Source organism: Emys orbicularis, chromosome 11 (genome assembly GCF_028017835.1).
Source record: "Emys orbicularis isolate rEmyOrb1 chromosome 11, rEmyOrb1.hap1, whole genome shotgun sequence".
Classification (NCBI taxonomy): domain Eukaryota; kingdom Metazoa; phylum Chordata; order Testudines; family Emydidae; genus Emys; species Emys orbicularis.
This window is the reverse complement of record NC_088693.1, coordinates 21,007,028-21,024,664: the sequence shown is the minus strand read 5'-3', so window position 1 is coordinate 21,024,664 and position 17,637 is coordinate 21,007,028. Positions and strand designations below refer to the sequence as shown.

At 37.6% G+C, this 17,637-nt stretch overlaps 1 protein-coding gene across 1 annotated transcript in view; it reads left to right on the top strand.

Annotated features, from left to right (window-relative positions):
• LRP1B (LDL receptor related protein 1B) overlaps positions 1-17,637 on the top strand; it is a 1,070,902-nt gene that overhangs the window by 908,166 nt on the left and 145,099 nt on the right. Inside the window, exons 63-66 of the mRNA XM_065413676.1 lie at positions 368-461; positions 5,942-6,058; positions 6,174-6,293; positions 11,286-11,405. Coding sequence (XP_065269748.1) covers positions 368-461; positions 5,942-6,058; positions 6,174-6,293; positions 11,286-11,405 — 451 coding nt within the window. The remainder of the gene's footprint in view (positions 1-367; positions 462-5,941; positions 6,059-6,173; positions 6,294-11,285; positions 11,406-17,637) is intronic.

The following is a 17,637-nucleotide window of genomic DNA, read 5'->3' as shown; positions in this document are numbered from 1 at the left end:
TCAACATATCTGCTGTTACTCAGATTCATTCTGAAAGAATGCTGTTAAATATATGCTTCAAGAGACCCAAGAACATTTGTTTAAGGAATGTAAATTTCTATTTTGAATTAAAATTGAAAGGACCAAATCCTGAGCTGTTGTAAAATGGGATAGCTTTACTATCATTGGAGCTACACTGATTTACACCAGATGAAGATCTAGGCCAACACTCCTCAAAAAGTATCTTGTACAAAATCAACTGTAGATGCACATTAGGGAAACAGGTATAAGTTTTGAGCTATGAGTCTAATTTCTCATAAATTATTTTGTTTGCATGAAAAATATTCATATTTTAAGGCTTTTTTTTTGGCTCCATTTCTTACTACAGTTCCGTTGCAAAACTGATAAATGTATTCCATTCTGGTGGAAATGTGATACTGTAGATGACTGTGGGGATGGATCAGATGAACCTGAAGAATGTCGTAAGTACATTCTGAATTTTAAATCCAACTTCTTTTTCCATGATGTTCTTGTATAAGATACTGTAATGCAAAAGTTAGAAAGTTAAATCATGTGATCACTGCTAAGTGTCATTTGAAAATCCTTAACAAACGGCAAGAATTTATAGTACATATTTTCAAATCCAAAATCACAGTTTAAATTTTTCTTAGTTTCTTGAAAAACTGGGTTCAAGTTGGATTTTTAAACCTGAATAGTGACATTTGTTCAACTTTTCTCTAAGTGACTCTTGCTACAATTCTGAATACATTTCACACAGAGTTTCCAGTTTTAACAAACAATGCAAAAGGATGTTTTGGGGATTAGAATTTACAAACCAGGTACAAATGATTCTGTGAGATGCACTATTTCTAACCATCTTACGGAACTTTGGCTCAGCGTGCTGGTAGTGGTGCAGAATCAGCAGATTTCTCCTTGATAGTCTCTCAGACTTCATACAGTAGCCTCCGTAATATTCCCCCTGTCAAGTTTTAGATAGTTTAAAGTCAATCATGATGATGTTCTCAGCATCCCAGAGGGAAGCTGTCATGGTTTTGCCATGACAGCGGAATGCAAGTTGTCTTAGGTATTGGAAAACACTGTTTCTTTGGAATTGGTTTACTACATTTTAATGTCTAGAGGATGATGCTTCCTTTCATCCTCAATCACTAACCGCATATGTGATTTACTGTATCTCCAAAAATCAAAAGATCATGAGTGCATTGTACCTATGGTTGCCAACCCTCCAGGATTGTCCGGGAGTCTCCAGGAATTAAAGATAAATGCTTAATTAAAGATTATGTCAAGTGATGAAACCTCCAGGAATCCATCCAACCAAAATTGGCAACCCTAATTTGTACCTTCAAATTTGTACTCACAACAAAAAATGTTCACTCCGCTGCATTTCTCTTTAATTCTAATTCACAGTCATTTCATTTTAATCTTGTGCACTAAAATTTGTAATCCACATTTTAACAAAGAAATATGATGAAGCAGAGTAACAATAAGCCATTATCATATGCTTCTAAATCTTTTGTTATGAGGCCTTTTTCATTGTCACAAGTTCAATAATAGAAAAATACTTGATCTTTTTACTTTTTATGACAAGTTACCTTACTTCATTTATCTACCTAGAACTCTGCTCCTTACTGACTTGTCTGTTTACCACATGGACATTGTAGTAAATCACATGCAATAGCTTCATCCTCAGTAATATATTTACATTTTATTGAATTTCCATTGCAGAAAAATGGTCAGAATATTCTGCAATGTGTGAACCAAACTAGAGGCATTTCAGTACCCTTAATTGAAGTGCAAAAGTTTTAAAAATATTGTATTAAACCCTATTCTATTTACCCCCAGGGAAGCCATTTAAATAGTCTGTAACTTTTTCCCCATCTATGAAATGGGAATCACTAAATATTGTTATATCATGGGTTTAGGAGGTTTTAATCGCTTATGCCAAAGCCCACTGAAGTCAATGGGAGTCTTTCCCTTGTACTCAGTGGGCTTCAGATAAAGACCTGGATGTTTGTAAAGTGTTTTGAAATTCTTTGTAAAAAGGTGCTATAAAAGGGATAAGTATTCATCACTTGTCCCAACTGCCCATGTGCATCTCCTTGGTCATCAGGCTTCTTCCCTTTGTTCTCCTGCTACTCCTCTTTGCAATGCATTTTAAGAGGATAAGCCATAACTCTGTGTGCCACATATGATCAAGACCAAGAGTGAGGCATTAGGCTCCAGAAACTTCTTACCCCTTAGCACCTCTCTTTATAGCTTGAAGCATTTTGGGTTGTCTACAGATTTATTAAAAACAGAGAGAAAATGGAAGTAAAGCAAAATAAATGGTTTGCATAACAGACCTCATCTCAATACTTGGCAAAACTCAGTGAGGTAGGCTTCCCTTAACTGTGGGGACATCTACATTTCAAGCTGGAAATGTAATTCCCAGCTCAAGGATGACATACCTATGCTAGCTCTGAATGAGCTAGCACTCTAAAAATAGAAATGTAGCCACGATGGTACAAGTGGCAGGAAGGGCTACCCACCCAAGTACTTATCTAGCATCTTGAATGGGTACATGCTTGAGCAGCTATCCCTTATGCTGCTGTTGCTACACTTCTATTTTTAGTGTGCTCAGTCAGAGTTAACACACTTATGTCTCCTTAAATTGGAAATTACAAGTTCACATTGAGAGGAAAGATGATTGTGGTACCTCAGTAACTCAAGTTACTCAGTGAACAGTCTCTCAGGGACATGACTGTGAGGTTCCTTTCCTCTTTTTTGAACTTAATATGAATGCTTCCTGCCTGTCACTCCCAGTACTCTGGTCTCTCTGGCAGCAAACACAGCTATTATATGTGAGATAAAGATGGTCTTGAATTTTCTGAGGACTAATATTTGAATAATAATAATTTGAAATCTTCACAATAAAATAGAAATGTTCGTGATCTAAACTGTCATTTGAGTGTCCACTTTACACATAAACAGGAGAAGACAATTCCTATTTTCCTAGGATGCCATGCTGGTTTGTGTTGAATAGGATTCCCCAGGACAGTCTTGTGAGGCATATGTCTGACAGCAAAGTAAGTCTCAGTTGTAGACAATCTGAGCATCTGCTAGAGTATTATCACAACTCAGAGTTCTGGATCTTGGTCATTGGTAGCTGCTAGATTCCAAAAGATTTAGAGACAGGTGATGGAAATGATAGCCCTGAAAGAATCTGTGTAAGAACAACTGTCATGTCAGCTACCTTTATCAGAGAACAACCAGTCTGAGTTTGGTGTTCTTGAGTAGTGTCTACTTGTTGCAGATATGATGCATGACACAAACACTTCATACTCTTTGTGACACATTTTGGGCTGAATGTTTATTCCTTTTTGGCCAGAAGGTCTTACCTTTGGGGAAAAAAAGCTTGAAGAGAAAATTACACATCAGCAGGGTCTTCACAATTTTCATAAAATATGGAAGGGTAATGATATCTGACTCATTTCTGATTTGAACAAAATCTTAATCTGATTTAGAACTGTTTGATTATACACTTCACAGAGAGAAGTGCAGGTCATTCCTTGGTGGAACACAATATCCATGTTTTTGATCAGCCTGGAAATCTCCATGCTGGGAGAACTGGAGTAGCCCCTTGTCATCTGTGGAGTGCCTCATCCGTATATTAAAAAGTAGATCATTTTTTCTGACTCTCACATTATTGAGGATCTATTTGTGGATGTAAGGATTCAGTCTTAAAGCCTTCCAACACTAACAAGACACTAATATTTAAATTCTTAATGGAACTATCCAGTTTGCACCAATTCCATACCCTCATCTCACTGTCTACAGTGACTTAAGTTTGTCTACATGGTGTGTTAATCCACATGAGAGGGCATAAATTCTAGTGCATACTAGCATATCACACATTAGCTAGCCTATGTGAACCCTGCCAGTGCACATTAAAAGTTCCCTAGTGTGGATTAATGTAGTGTTGTTTATGTTCCTCTAAATTTCCGATACCATCTTTAAATGTGTAAACTACTTCTTGAAATGCACAGCTTCCAGGCAGTCTTCCCACATTTAAGAGCCTTGTGGTACATTTGGCATTTTAAACATGCTATCTCTTTAGAATAACTTGGCTAAAATTTGCATTTTATTTCTATATCAGAATGTAGGAATGGGCATATTTTACCTACTTTACCTGGGATTGTAACATTGTTTATTGTTGCATAAGTCTTATCTCATTTCTGTTCTGGGCTAAGAGTTGAGAACGCACTTGCAGATAAAGAAATTATTCTGTGATAAATTCACAGTAGGATTTGTTACAAACCTTTCTTGGGTTGTACCCAGAATGTCTCTAGTTGGCTATATTTTCCTTCACCAGATTATATATTTATGTACCATTTCTTGGGCTTTGGTCAAACCCAGAACTCAAAGAATCTCAGATTTATATAATAATCCCTTCAATAGTAATAACTACAGATTCTCTCATGGTCTAGAGAGGACAGACGTTAATCCCTTTAGCGAGATGTTTTGTCATAGCCATTTGGCAACTTGTCAGCACAGATGGTTTATCTACTGCATACACATTTATAGCTTCAGACAGATCTTGGTCTCCCGGGTGAATCCCCTTTATAATTTAACCAGCATAGAGGAATCCCCAGGCTTTTGTATCCTATTCTGTTTAGGAACCAGAGTTAGGGACACATGTTTAGTACACTTCAGTACTTTCTAACTTTTACTGTAGAAGAAAACAACTGACAGAGGCACTAAGGGCTGTTGTAACCTCCTCAGTAGGAAGTTCCTGTCACTTTCCACATCAAAATCAAACTTTCCCTTTCAAAGGTTTGCACAGGGACTTCCACATCTGCATCTCTGCTGTTTCTTATCTCAACCTGGCACCCTTACAAAGTTGTCTCTCACCAATTGACTTTCTTCTTCAATCTTGTTTCCATATCATCTTCCCTTCTGGAATCCCTTCCCAAATCATTGCTCTTGGTCTCCATCCTTTCTTTATTCAAATCCCCATTGAAAGCTGACTTCTTCTCTAATGCACGTAAATGCTAACCAACACAAATAAAAATAATAATCATCCACTTAAGATAGTATCAGACTCTTGGTGTCCCAGTAGGTTCTTGTGTTTTCTGTTCAGATTAAAAAATCCACAGAGCTGGGACTGTGTATTCTCTTCTGTTTTGTACATATCTTAGCACACTGATGCTTACAAATAAATAGTAATAGACATGGTTGCAAGATCTCATAATTACTATCTGGTTATTAAGAAATGCACATGCAATAATTATATAAATCTCTTCTAATAGTCCCCTTCAGCCAATCAGAGCACAGGGTTTTGCATGCTGTATCATTACTGTGAAATAACTCATGTGCAGTCATCATGTAAATGAGACCCTCCTCAGCCTTAGTGCTACGATCTTATCATTGAAAAATATGTGTTCAGTTATGGTTTAGTAACTACAGAATACTCTGGTTGAGTCTATATATCCTAATTTAATAACTTTTAAATATATTCAATTACTCCATTGAAGAGTAATAATATAATTGGCACATTACCATCCCTGTGATAGTGCTGGTAATTTTTCTGTACTTAATGAGATTTTTTTAACCTCTGTTATGTTATAGGTTAAAGATATTTTTTAATATAAAGAAATAGATATAAAAATATCCAAATGATTTCATGACATTTTCTCATTGTGGGCCAATCCAAATGCCTTTGAAATCAATGGGAGTCTTTTCACTAACTTCAATGGGGCTCGGATCATTCCATGTATTTGATCAGTTTATTCAGAAAGGAAAAATCCATGAAACTTCTGTCTGACGTGTACACTTTCACATTGGGGTTCATACATAGTTTAAAGTAATTCAATATACATTTTGAATAGCAGAAAAGCTTTGTTTATAAGTTTTATAAACCCTGTATGCAACTATGCAAGATTTGTTTTGGTGTTTTTTTTTCCAGCTGAATTTAAATGTCAACCAGGACGTTTTCAGTGTGGAACTGGACTTTGTGCGTTGCCAGCCTTTATCTGTGATGGAGAAAATGATTGTGGGGACAATTCTGATGAACTCAACTGTGGTAGGTGATTATATGTAGCACAGAATTCAAAAATTGACTAAGATCTTTAGCTAAGATGATTTAAATTCTCATGAGAAACTCATCTGGAAAACTTTTTTTTTCATCTCTCTTCCAGACACACATGTCTGCCTGTCAGGTCAGTTCAAGTGTACAAAGAATCAGAAATGTATTCCAATAAATCTAAGGTGCAATGGACAGGATGACTGTGGTGATGAAGAAGATGAAAGAGACTGTCGTAAGTTATGTTTAAAGAGTTTTGTATTGCACAGTGATGGATAGTTTTAAACATAGAGTTTAAAAGATATATGTAAAATTACTGTATGCCCAATGAAAAACAGTTAATCTTTTGGACTATTTGACATACAGTACCTGAGATATTCTGTGTACAGAAATCAAATACTTCTGTCACTGACTTCAATGTTTTGTAACCAGGACAATGAGAAAAAAAAGAGAATTGATTTTTAGAAAATTATATGTGTCTCTTATTTGGGTTAAACTGTATATATTACAATGACCACTCCCACCACCATCTCTTGTCTCCTCCTTGGTCTTTTAGCATTCCTCATGTGACTCTCTGCCATGGCCTGATGGCAACACAATTTACTGGGAGAGGATATCTTTGTTCCTGCCCCTTGACTGAGAGAGGGTATAGGTTCTAGAACTCTTTATCCTACAGCACCTCTCCTTGGAGGTTACGGAGTTCTCTTTTATGGAAGATCTGCTCAAATTTACCCATATAACATTAATCTTAATAAAAAAATCAAAACAGAGAAAATTGAATTAAAAAATGCATTTCAGCTAAAATACCTACATTTGTATTTCTAATAAGATAAACTAGATAAGGTATTTTTAGCTTAGTTACAGAGGGGGAACATTGAAGAGTTTACATCTTGTAAATATAATCATCTCTCTCTGATGTTTCTGGTCTGCCTATCAGCACCATACTGCCATCTAGAACGAGAGATGACTCCGTCACTCACTCAGCCTGCTCTTCAAGCCCCCACTGATCCAGGGCAGCTACCCCATTCGTAAATTGGTTTTCTCAAGCTTCACATACACAATGGCTTGGAGACCCTTGAATATTGATGATTAATAGCCACCTTTCAGAAGCCTAAGTTAGCTCAGTTACTGCTTTTCAGGAACCACATTGCCTGATTTTATCTTGTTTCAGTCAAGCCTCTTGTTAGATGAAGTCCATAAGCAGTTTTTTCTTTTTTGCCATGTTTTTGGATAGTGGCTCAGATTCTTTGTCGCAATTACTTTTACAATACTGGTATGACATACTACACTAGGCAAAAACAACAAGGAGTCTGGTGGCACCTTAAAGACTAACAGATTTATTTGGGCATAAGCTTTCGTGGGTAAAAACCTCACTTCTTCAGATGCATCTGTAGTGAAGACGTACCCTTTAAGGTGCCACCAGAGTCCTTGTTGTTTTTGTTGATACAGACTAACACGGCTACCCCCTGATACTTTACACTAGGCAGTGTGGCCTAGTGACTAGAACACTGGACTAGGACTCAGAACACCTGGCTTCTATTTCTGTCTCTGCCACTGGTTGCTGGGGAATCTTGGGCAAGTTACTTCAGTTCACCGTGCCATGTAAAATGGAGATAATGATACTGCCTGCCTTTGTAATGAAATGCGTTGAGATCCACTAATGAAAAGTTCTATATAAGAGCAAGGTATTATTATTACAAATACTCTTACTACATAGGCATGACTTCATGATTTTCCATCTCAAACACTGCAACATCGTGCTAATTCATGAAAACCTGAAACTGAAAATGACTAGAAACTAAATATAAACAAACCTGAGACTTTTCATTGCCCAAGCTGAGCTAAATGCAAAAAGTCAACAATAATATAAATAATGAAAAACAAATTAGATGATAAATCTTTGTTTAGTTTTAATAATCTAGGATTTATTTGTAACACTGCCAAGAACGTTTGTTTGTTTTCTGAAATATAGGATCAGATTCTTGGCTGTGCTGAATTTATGCCTGGCACGTTGTGGGGAGGGGGACAGACAAGTGGGAGGGGAGCACCAGAGAGCTGGTTACAGCTCCATGATTATCATCCCAGTTCCAGTGCAGATTAACACAACCTAGAATGTGCTTAAATTGTGCCATATGGTAACTGACTCCAAGGGTACGTCAGTGATCGATCTATCATGGATTGATTTATCGCGTCTAGTGTAGACGCGATAAATCAATCCTCGATCGCTCTGCCGTTGACTCCGGAAATCCACCATGGCGAGAGGCGGAAGCGGAGTCGATGGGGGAGCAGCGGCCGTCGATCCCGTGCCGCGAGGACACGAAGTAAGTGATTCTAAGTCAATCTAAGATGCGTCGACTTCAGCTACGCTATTCTCGTAGCTGAAGTTGCGTATCTTAGATCGATTCCCCCCCCCCAAGTGTAGACCAGGCCCAAGAGACTAAGCAGCTTGCAAAGCAATCCAGACATAACTCCTCCCACCCCTTTCTGTTCATGACGTGCCCACTGTGCTGTGGGCCAAAGGGCAGGTGGCTTAGAACCTGGCTATGAGAACTCTACAGCTGATGGGAAATCCATATAAAGCTACATGTTTTGACTAACATTTGTTAGCATACACACATTCAAGGTCATTTTCTGTTCTACTAATTTGCCATAGGCCATAATATTGCCAAATAAGTCCATGTTCATGGACAGTCTTTTTTTTTTTTTTTTAACTTTCCAAGGAGATTTATGAAAGGAAATCTCCTGAGCTAGTGAGATAAATACATTAGGAAGGAAATGAGAGAAGAAAATTACTTTTTGATTGGTGAATAACTAGGGATAGGATCCCTATAGGAAAGGGGCATTAATTTTTTCATACTCCTGGCTGAGCAGAAAATAATCACATGCCATCTCTGATGTGAGGAACTTTTCTAGCACTTTTTGTAAGGATTTAAAAGGAAAACCCATGAGTGTACTAAGAACTAGGTTTAGTTGCTAAGGTGGAAATCCTGGAAACTAAAGACACCCATACAAAGCAGCTTTCAGGAACTAGGAAAATTGGCAGCAATTCTTTACAGCAAAATCTTCTGTTACCTGGGCTATTATGTTGACATTGTGAAGTAGTTTTCAGTCTGGTTCTTCAATTTACTACTTTTCTTCAAAACAATGAAGACAGAGCAGAAGGATTTTGGTAGCACTGGACACTGTTGTATACAGGGAGTCCTCGGACTTATGATACAATTCCTCAGAATTGCATTGTAAGTCGAAACGTTGTAAGTCGAAACGGCTTTTCCCATAGGAATCAATGGTATGAAGGGGAGACTGTTTACTGAACCAAGGCTTGATACACTATTTTCACCACAATAACCCAGATTTTTGTACCGGCAACACAGGCTCAGAAAGCCAGGGAGAATGGCACACATGCTGAGCCTCAGCCAGTCACTGTTCAAGCTTTCTGATTGGCTGAGCCCGGGGCCGGAAGCCAATCAAAAACAACCCTACCCGGCAATAAGCTACCCTGCTGCCTCAAAGCCAGTCAAAAGCAACCCCTTCCAGATCCATTCCAGTACTGTATAATGCAACCAGCAAGTGATTTCAAGCAAACTTTATGCAAATCGAGCATCATAAGGGCAAAATGAGCAGTCCATTGAAAAGCGCAGTAAGTGGCGTCAGGCATCGTAAGTCAGAGGACTCCCTGTACATTTAGATTTAATAAAGGGGCCCAAAGAGTCAAAGGTATTAACATGACCCTGAAACTGTCCAACATTAAACAGTTTTAAACATTGTTTGGGGTTTCCTATGCAAAACTCAACCTGCTTAGTACCATGGCAAACACATACTGAAAAATATTACATTTTATTAAATGGGAAAAAAGGGAAAAGCCATTAAAGCATTTGAAATGTAAAATATTTAATAAGGCTTACATTTTAACAGCATCCCTTGTTCCCTTTCCCTTTAGCTGCAGAGAGTCTTTGGAAGGAAAATAACCCTTCCTTTGACAGTCTCTTAGTTGGTATTAAGATGGTAATAACTGTCCTTTAGAGAAAAAGAGAAGTTAGTTCGGTTGGGCTGCAGCTGCTGTTGCTGCTGCTGTTAAAGTCTGATCCCATTTTCTAGAAGGCAAAACATGACAAACATACACAAAAGGCATTTCATACACGAAAGAACAGCAAAGATAGAAAATGCAGCTGTCAGTGGTTTTAACTTGTAACCTTGCTGCTGCAAAACTGAGCCACAGTACACAGTCTTATCACCACTCTGAGACCTGGCAAAATTGTACCATGATATTGCATATAGCTGTCTCTTTCTGGTCACAGGCTTACAACAGTGTTACAAAACATGCAGTGTTGGCCAGCTTAGCCATATTCTTATTAGACAGAAGGAAAAAGGAAAGGGTTTGGAAAGAGAAGAAATAAGGTGGGAGATTGAAAAAAATGCACAAGAGAGAGGAAGGGGACATGACAAAGTCTCACATCCCATGTAGTGGCTGGGATATAGCTGGAGCCAGTGAAGATGGAGATGTCATCTGGGCCACTTCTTTGGTCCGGTCAGGACATGTCTTGGGATCAGGATGACAAAAGCCCAATGATGTTACAGTGGATCTCTTGGTTCCAGGATATGGTGAGGATGGCAACCAGGATGGTGAAGCTTGCTCCTTACCCTTTGTTTCAGTCTTCAGATGTCCATCTTTCACTTCCTCTTTACCAGTTTTCCTCTCAAAGTCTCTTTATATGTACCCACAGTGCATTGCTCACACTGTCGATGATAGTGGCCCAACTGTGGACACGCTCTGCTGACAGAGGGAGCAAGTGTGAACATGCAATACCGATTTTTATTATAGCGCTTTTTGAGTGTCAACATAACTTTTGTCGACAAGACTCTGTAGTGTAGACAAGACCTGAAAGACTCCAGAAGACAGTGATGAGCCTTTTAACTAGTATATCGTTAGCATTTGGTCTATCAAATGTAACTTATGTTGAAAATGTTCTTGTTTGTAATCAATGGAACACCACCATAAATATTGTGCTCTCTCTACATTCATTTGGACAATGTTATTAATAATCAAATGGATTAAATAATAAGAGAATGCATTAAAACAGATTGCTATTTTCCTGGAGATATTACTGAAAAACACAATAGAACTCACAGGGAGCCTGTTTTTAACATTTGGGATTATTTATTTTAACAAAAAACGTTTTGAGTCTTGGCAGAAATTTTTAGCTTTAAAAATAACTCCCTTTCTTTAAAGCGGAACACAGCTGTTCTCCAGACCATTTCCAGTGTAAAACTACAAAACACTGTATTTCTAAACTGTGGGTATGTGATGAGGACCCGGACTGTGCTGATGGATCAGATGAAGCAAACTGTGGTGAGTCTGACAACAGTCATACAAAGGAGTGCAGGCAGAAACTTTTTGTTTAAAAGTAGTGACATTGCTTTATTAAAATCTTATATTTCTAACACCAGTATCTTTATAACTTTCTTGCTCAAGAAGACTTTTCCCATTTTTTAAAATTTATTTTTATTTTCTTACCATAAATTTTAACGGGAAAGTTGCAATGATATTAAATATGTCCTGTGTCATTATTTCAAAGTAATCATCTGATAGAATAGCTTTATTTTACCTGTGAAATCTGTCTTGAAGCATCTGCTTTATGGACAGCAGTTATGAAACAAATGACTCACCTGAAACATTAGTGGCTTCTTTTTTAATTCTTATCGCAGAATTACCCAGTGCCTATTAATTTCTTCTACATATTTTTTGCCTATTGTATTCAACTAAATGCTGGTAAATAAAAAAAAACTAATAACTGCTATAAACATCTGAGTAGTTTAACTAGGTTACATTGTATAAAATAAACAGATTTTTGTATCGGCTATCACAGGAGAACTGAAGGAATATTCCAGTCTAAGACAGGCCTCACAAAGACTTAGCGGAGTATACATCAAGTGTTAAGCAACCTGAAAGCAGAATTTTGTAGTGACTTTTATGAATCCAATAGTAAATAGAAAAAAGCTTATTTATTTTCTTTGGGAATTAAAAAAAAAAATAAAAAAAAATTAATGGAGATATCCCATCTCCTAAAGCTGGAAGGGACCTTGAAGAGTCATCAAGTCCAGCCCCCTGCCTTCACTAACAGGACCAAGTACTGATTTTGCCCCCGATCCCTAAGTGGCCCCCTCAAGGATTGAACTCACAACCCTGGGTTTAGCAAGCCAATGCTCAAACCACTGAGCTATCCCTCCCCCTAGTATTGATTTTTGCCCCAGATCCCTAAGTGGCCCCCTCAAGGACTGAACTCACAACCCTGGGTTTAGCAGGCCAATGCTCAAACCACTGAGCTATCCCTCCCACACTTCTTTTGTTGTTGTTTATTGCTCCCCTTTGCACAAAAAGTAAAATCTTTAGCATTTTTTGCAACATTTTTGCTATTTGTACCTGAAAGGTGACTTGAAAGACATTTTAACTGCAAAGGCCCAAGTTCATGTTTTTCCAGTAATAGTTGAAAATATGTTTAAAAATAGTAAAATAGTATAGGGTCCTAGAGTCACTACCTACTTTCCATACTAGCAATGTCATCATACACTGCAGGACAAACAGCAAACTTGGATTTTGATAAGTAAGTGCAAGAGGAATTCTCATTTTTGGTAAGTGAAAGAGGAAAGGATTTTTTTCATGTATTTTATTTTAAATTCATTTATTTGTAAGCTTGAAATCTGTCATAAAATTTAATGATTTGGATTTCAAATATATTTATTTATAAAGGTTTTAAATTCACCTGCAATAATAGTAACATTTTATGACTTCATTAACTAACTAATACTCCCAGGTCACTTATAAAGAAAGTAGATGTAGTGTACTGTAGTGTACCAATTTTACAGATGAAGAAATCGAGAGAAACAGAAGCTAAGTAATTTAAACAAGGCTGGATGGCTAATTCTCATGGCTGCAAGTAGAATTCTGATATTCCTGGTTTCCAATCCTCACTCAATTCATGAGATTATGGGCCCTCAACCTGAAGCTCATGAACAGCTTTCAGGGGGTTGTAACTGCCCTCTCTTTCCTTATGGATAGTTATGGGGTGTATAGCTTGAAACCCATTTCTATTCCAACATGAGATCACAGGATGCAAAATGTTAAGGGTTCACTGCACTGGACCCATATCGTCTCTTTAAGACATGTGTCTTTGCAAAATGACATAAAATACTTCGTTCTTCTTTGGGTGGCCTACACATATTCAAACTCAGGGGATGCTCCAACTGGGCATAGTTTAGATGGAAGAACTTGAACTAGCTATGGGAGGGGCCCATGAGCACTTCAGCAGGCACTGCTAGTTAAAGTTCCACCATTCATAGGATTCCGTTCTTAGGAGCCATAATAGAATCAACACTGGGCAAAGCAATCTATGACTGATTCTTAAAGATAAGATCACCTATAAATCTAACCAAACTGTTCTTTTCATTCTATGGTTATTGGGGCTTATGGCCTAAACAAGTATGACTTCCTTGAATCTTTTATGAATAAGGCATTTGCAACATTAAGTACTGGAAAATTTCAGGTCCAGCATAGACAATATGGCAGGACTCTGGGCATTCAAAAAAGGGAATTCCTATCTGTAATTTGGTGATCCCACAAGAACAGCCATACTGGGTCAAACCAAAGGTCCCTCTAGCTCAGTATCCTGTCTTCTGACAGTGGCCAATGCCAGGTGCCCCAGAGGGAATGAACAGAACAGGTAATCATCAAGTGATCTCTCCCCTATCGCCCATTCCCAGCTTTCCATTCCAACAGTGTAAAGAAAGGAGTTTTTCAATTCTCCCATGCCCTCACTGATAACTACAGCAAATCTCCAATTTCAGGTGTACATGTGTGTGTTTGTGGGGGGGGAGGGGACATCTAAACAACAGCAAAAATAAGAGTTACACCTCAGCATTCTCAAGTTAAGAGCATTCAGTGGGCTCTCCGGTTCTTTCTACTATAAGTCTGCCACAGAGTGATATAAGTAGCTACAGACAATACAACCTCCATGTATTATCCTAACAAATGTAGTGGAGGGTGTGAACTCTGAAGTAATATATTAATCCTTTATTTTTTAATTTATCTCCATATAATCCTCATGTATTCAGAATGGAAAATAGTATAAATAAGTGACTTGCTGCAAAAATAGCACATTACTACTAATCAAAGATACTGAAGCTAGGTAGTTTGTTGATTGTGATTTTGTATATATGGTTCTGTATGAATGTGTTAAATAAAAGAAATATGCAGTGTTGTTGTAGCCGTGTTGGTCCCAGGATATCAGAGAGACAAGCTGCGTGAGGTAATATTTTTTATTGGACCTACCTCTGTTGGTGAGAGAGACAAACTTTCAGGCTTACTCAGAGCTCTTCTTCAGGTCTGGGAAAGGAAGAAGAAAAGATCAGCATAAGCTCAAAAGCTTGCCTCTCTCAAAAAAAGATGCTAGTCCAATAAAAGATATTACCTTACCCACTTTGTCTCTCAAATAATAGAAGTAACATACCGAACTGTATATAAACCTAAACATTCTCTTATAATCTGAATTAGTTTATTTGCAATAGTACAAAGCATACTGATACTATAAGTAGCTTATGAAAATTGCTAAAATAATTTTGAATCAACTATTTTATTATGAAAGTGCAATATAATAATTAACAGTAGTGGCATGGAAAATGAGATTTCACTAAAGCAATAAAAATCTGGTGGCTTTAATGATTTTGAACCATATGGCATCCTCTCAGAAAAGGAGACAGAAGAATTTGTTACGTTTGTTAATTAGCAAAATGTCCTTGTTTTTTCCCACCTGGAGAGAGAGATTTGGGAGGGCCGTGAAGGGAAAATCCATAGGAAGGGGATCCACAGTCCTGTTCTGCATTATGCTTTTCCCATCCCAAGGACCTATACTGTCTCTAAAGATACTATCCACTGGGTCTCAACCCCCTAGTGTGAGACAGATCAAACTCCGTGGTTCTTGACTGTGGAGTGAGGAAGACTATTCAGCATCTTCAAACCATGTCTTTGAGGCAGAACAATAACTGTAATACATGAACTTGTACTACCTTGGAGTCAGTTACTAGTTGCAAGGATATCAGATTTTCTTGAAGGTGTCATCCCAAAACATCTAACCAACCTTCCTGGCCACACAATAGCAGATGTAAAGGTAGCCATCTTACAGCAAAAAAACTTCAGGACCAGACTCCAAAGAGAAACTGCTGAGCTCCAGTTCATTTGCAAATTTGACACCATCAGATCAGGATTAAACAAAGACTGTGAATGGCTATCCAACTACAGAAGCAGTTTCTTCTCCCTTGGTGTTCACACCTCAACTGCTAGCAGAGCACCTCACCCTCCCTGATTGAACTAACCTCGTTATCTCCATACTGATTTATACCTGCCTCTGGAAATTTCCATTACTTGCATCTGAAGAAGTGAGGTTCTTACCCATGAAAGCTTATGCTCCCAATACTTCTGTTAGTCTTAAAGGTGCCACAGGACCCTCTGTTGCTTATCCCAAGAATTGAGGCACCTCATGGAGACTCCTTTAAATCCAATATGAGGTTGTCCTGGAGTTCCTCAACTGGTAAATCCTCAGAACAACAGTCTGTGTCAGCCAAGATGGCTGAGCAGTGAGGCTCAGCGTAGATGCTAGATACACTGGCAGAAATCTAGCTTCCCCCTGGCAAGTTCAGTTAGGTAGCTTCACCACCAAAGTTATCTATGTCATAACTACAAAACCCCACCACTAGAGGACTTCTCTAAGTGATAGGTCTCCAAAGCACTTCAACACTCAGTGTTTGAAGTTGGTAGTTCTGAGTTCCAACTTGTTGGATGAGGTGGAGCATCCATAGAAAATATCAAGGCACACAGCACAGGGAGAAAACAGCAGCAATACTACACACTGGTTTTGAAGCTCCCAAGCTCATCAGACTTTGAAATGAAGCCTCTAGAATCTCTACCTCTTATTTGCTAATAAATGTTCATAGTACAAGAATGGAGTATCAATTTTCATATTATGTGGTCATAATTAGATTTACATAAAATATTAGCCATCGGAACAGAGATAATTAGCACTTTGCATCATTCTTATTTGTGACCATACGGGCATTTCAGGATTTTTTAAAATGTGATCCTTGACCATGGGAGGAAAGCTGATCTGAACAGATATTTTCTAAAGAGCCGGTTAACTTCTTGGCACTAGCATCAAGAGCTCTCCCAGCAGTGGATGTGCCGGAAACCACTGGCTTGAAAAGATTAGACAAGAATGATGATCTAGTATAGTGGTAGACAAGTTTATGATCCTTGTGATAATATGAAGAGTAGCAATGTTTATATTGAAAGCAAATACTAGCCTGGAATTGCAGAGATTCTTTCATTCCTTTTTGACATCAGAGCTGGAATTTACTGCTTGTTGACAATGCAAAATTGTTCATCTAGTCAATTTCATCCTTTGGATCATTGCTGCAACTCTGTGGTTTTTAGTATCTACTCAGTGATGGAAAAGTTTACTGATTGTTTCTGCAGTAGCTATGAAAATATTTTCGGGAATGCAATGGACATTCAGAGTTGAAAACATCAAGGCAATTTTTTGTTTAGGTTGGGAATATATGTGATACTTAGTTGCGTATTTCTGGTGAAACGTGATGAAGTTGTCCAAAATAAGGTGTTTTTTAAAGAAGTCCACTGATTGTCTGATACAATTTTTAGTTGCCATTAATGAAATAAACAAATAAATACAAATTATCTTTTTGCAAATTGACATCATCCTTATTTCTTCAGATAAATCAAATAATACATAATCAAATGTAGAACGACTCTGGAATTACTGCCAAAGGACTGGCTTCTGAGACTGATACAAAATCATCATTTCTCCCTGAATATGTCAGGTTTCATAAACATGAGAAGTCTCTTTACAATAAGAAAGAAAGAAAGAAAAGGTTACTGATCCTGAAACTTTGTTCAGAGTACAATTTATTAATATTCTTACAGACAAAATATTAATTTTTAGAAGGAAAATGTTTTCAGTAGGATCTACTTAAAGTAAAAGTATTTCCAATAATAATGAGTTAATGCAGTGATACTCAGACCGAGGCTCGTGATCTGCAAGTGGCTCTTTAATGCATCTCCTGCAGCTCTTTGCAGCACATGATATTAAAACACTGATTTAGTTATGAACCATAGTGCTTTTACTATGTTATTAATCAGTTGCAGTTGATAAATACTTGGTCAGTAGAATATATAGTAAATGAAACAATGAATTCACTCTACTGTGGTTCTTTTGGGTAATGTTGATCACAAATTTGGCTCCTGAACCTCTGAGGTCTGAGAATCACTGAGTTAAAGAATATATGTAAATACAGATTTCACTCAGAGGAATGTTAGATATTAAAGCATTGAATATTTTTGGAATAGATTATTCCCCTTCAGTTTTGTGATTTGAAGGTTTTACAATTGATTTAGAAGAGTATAATGTTGAAACCATTAAAATGGCAAAGGGCAAGAAATTATTTTTGCAAGTAGGTAGTGGATTTTTAAAGGAATTTAGGCTGACAACTATTTTTAGTTTTCCTAGCCCTTTGTCTTA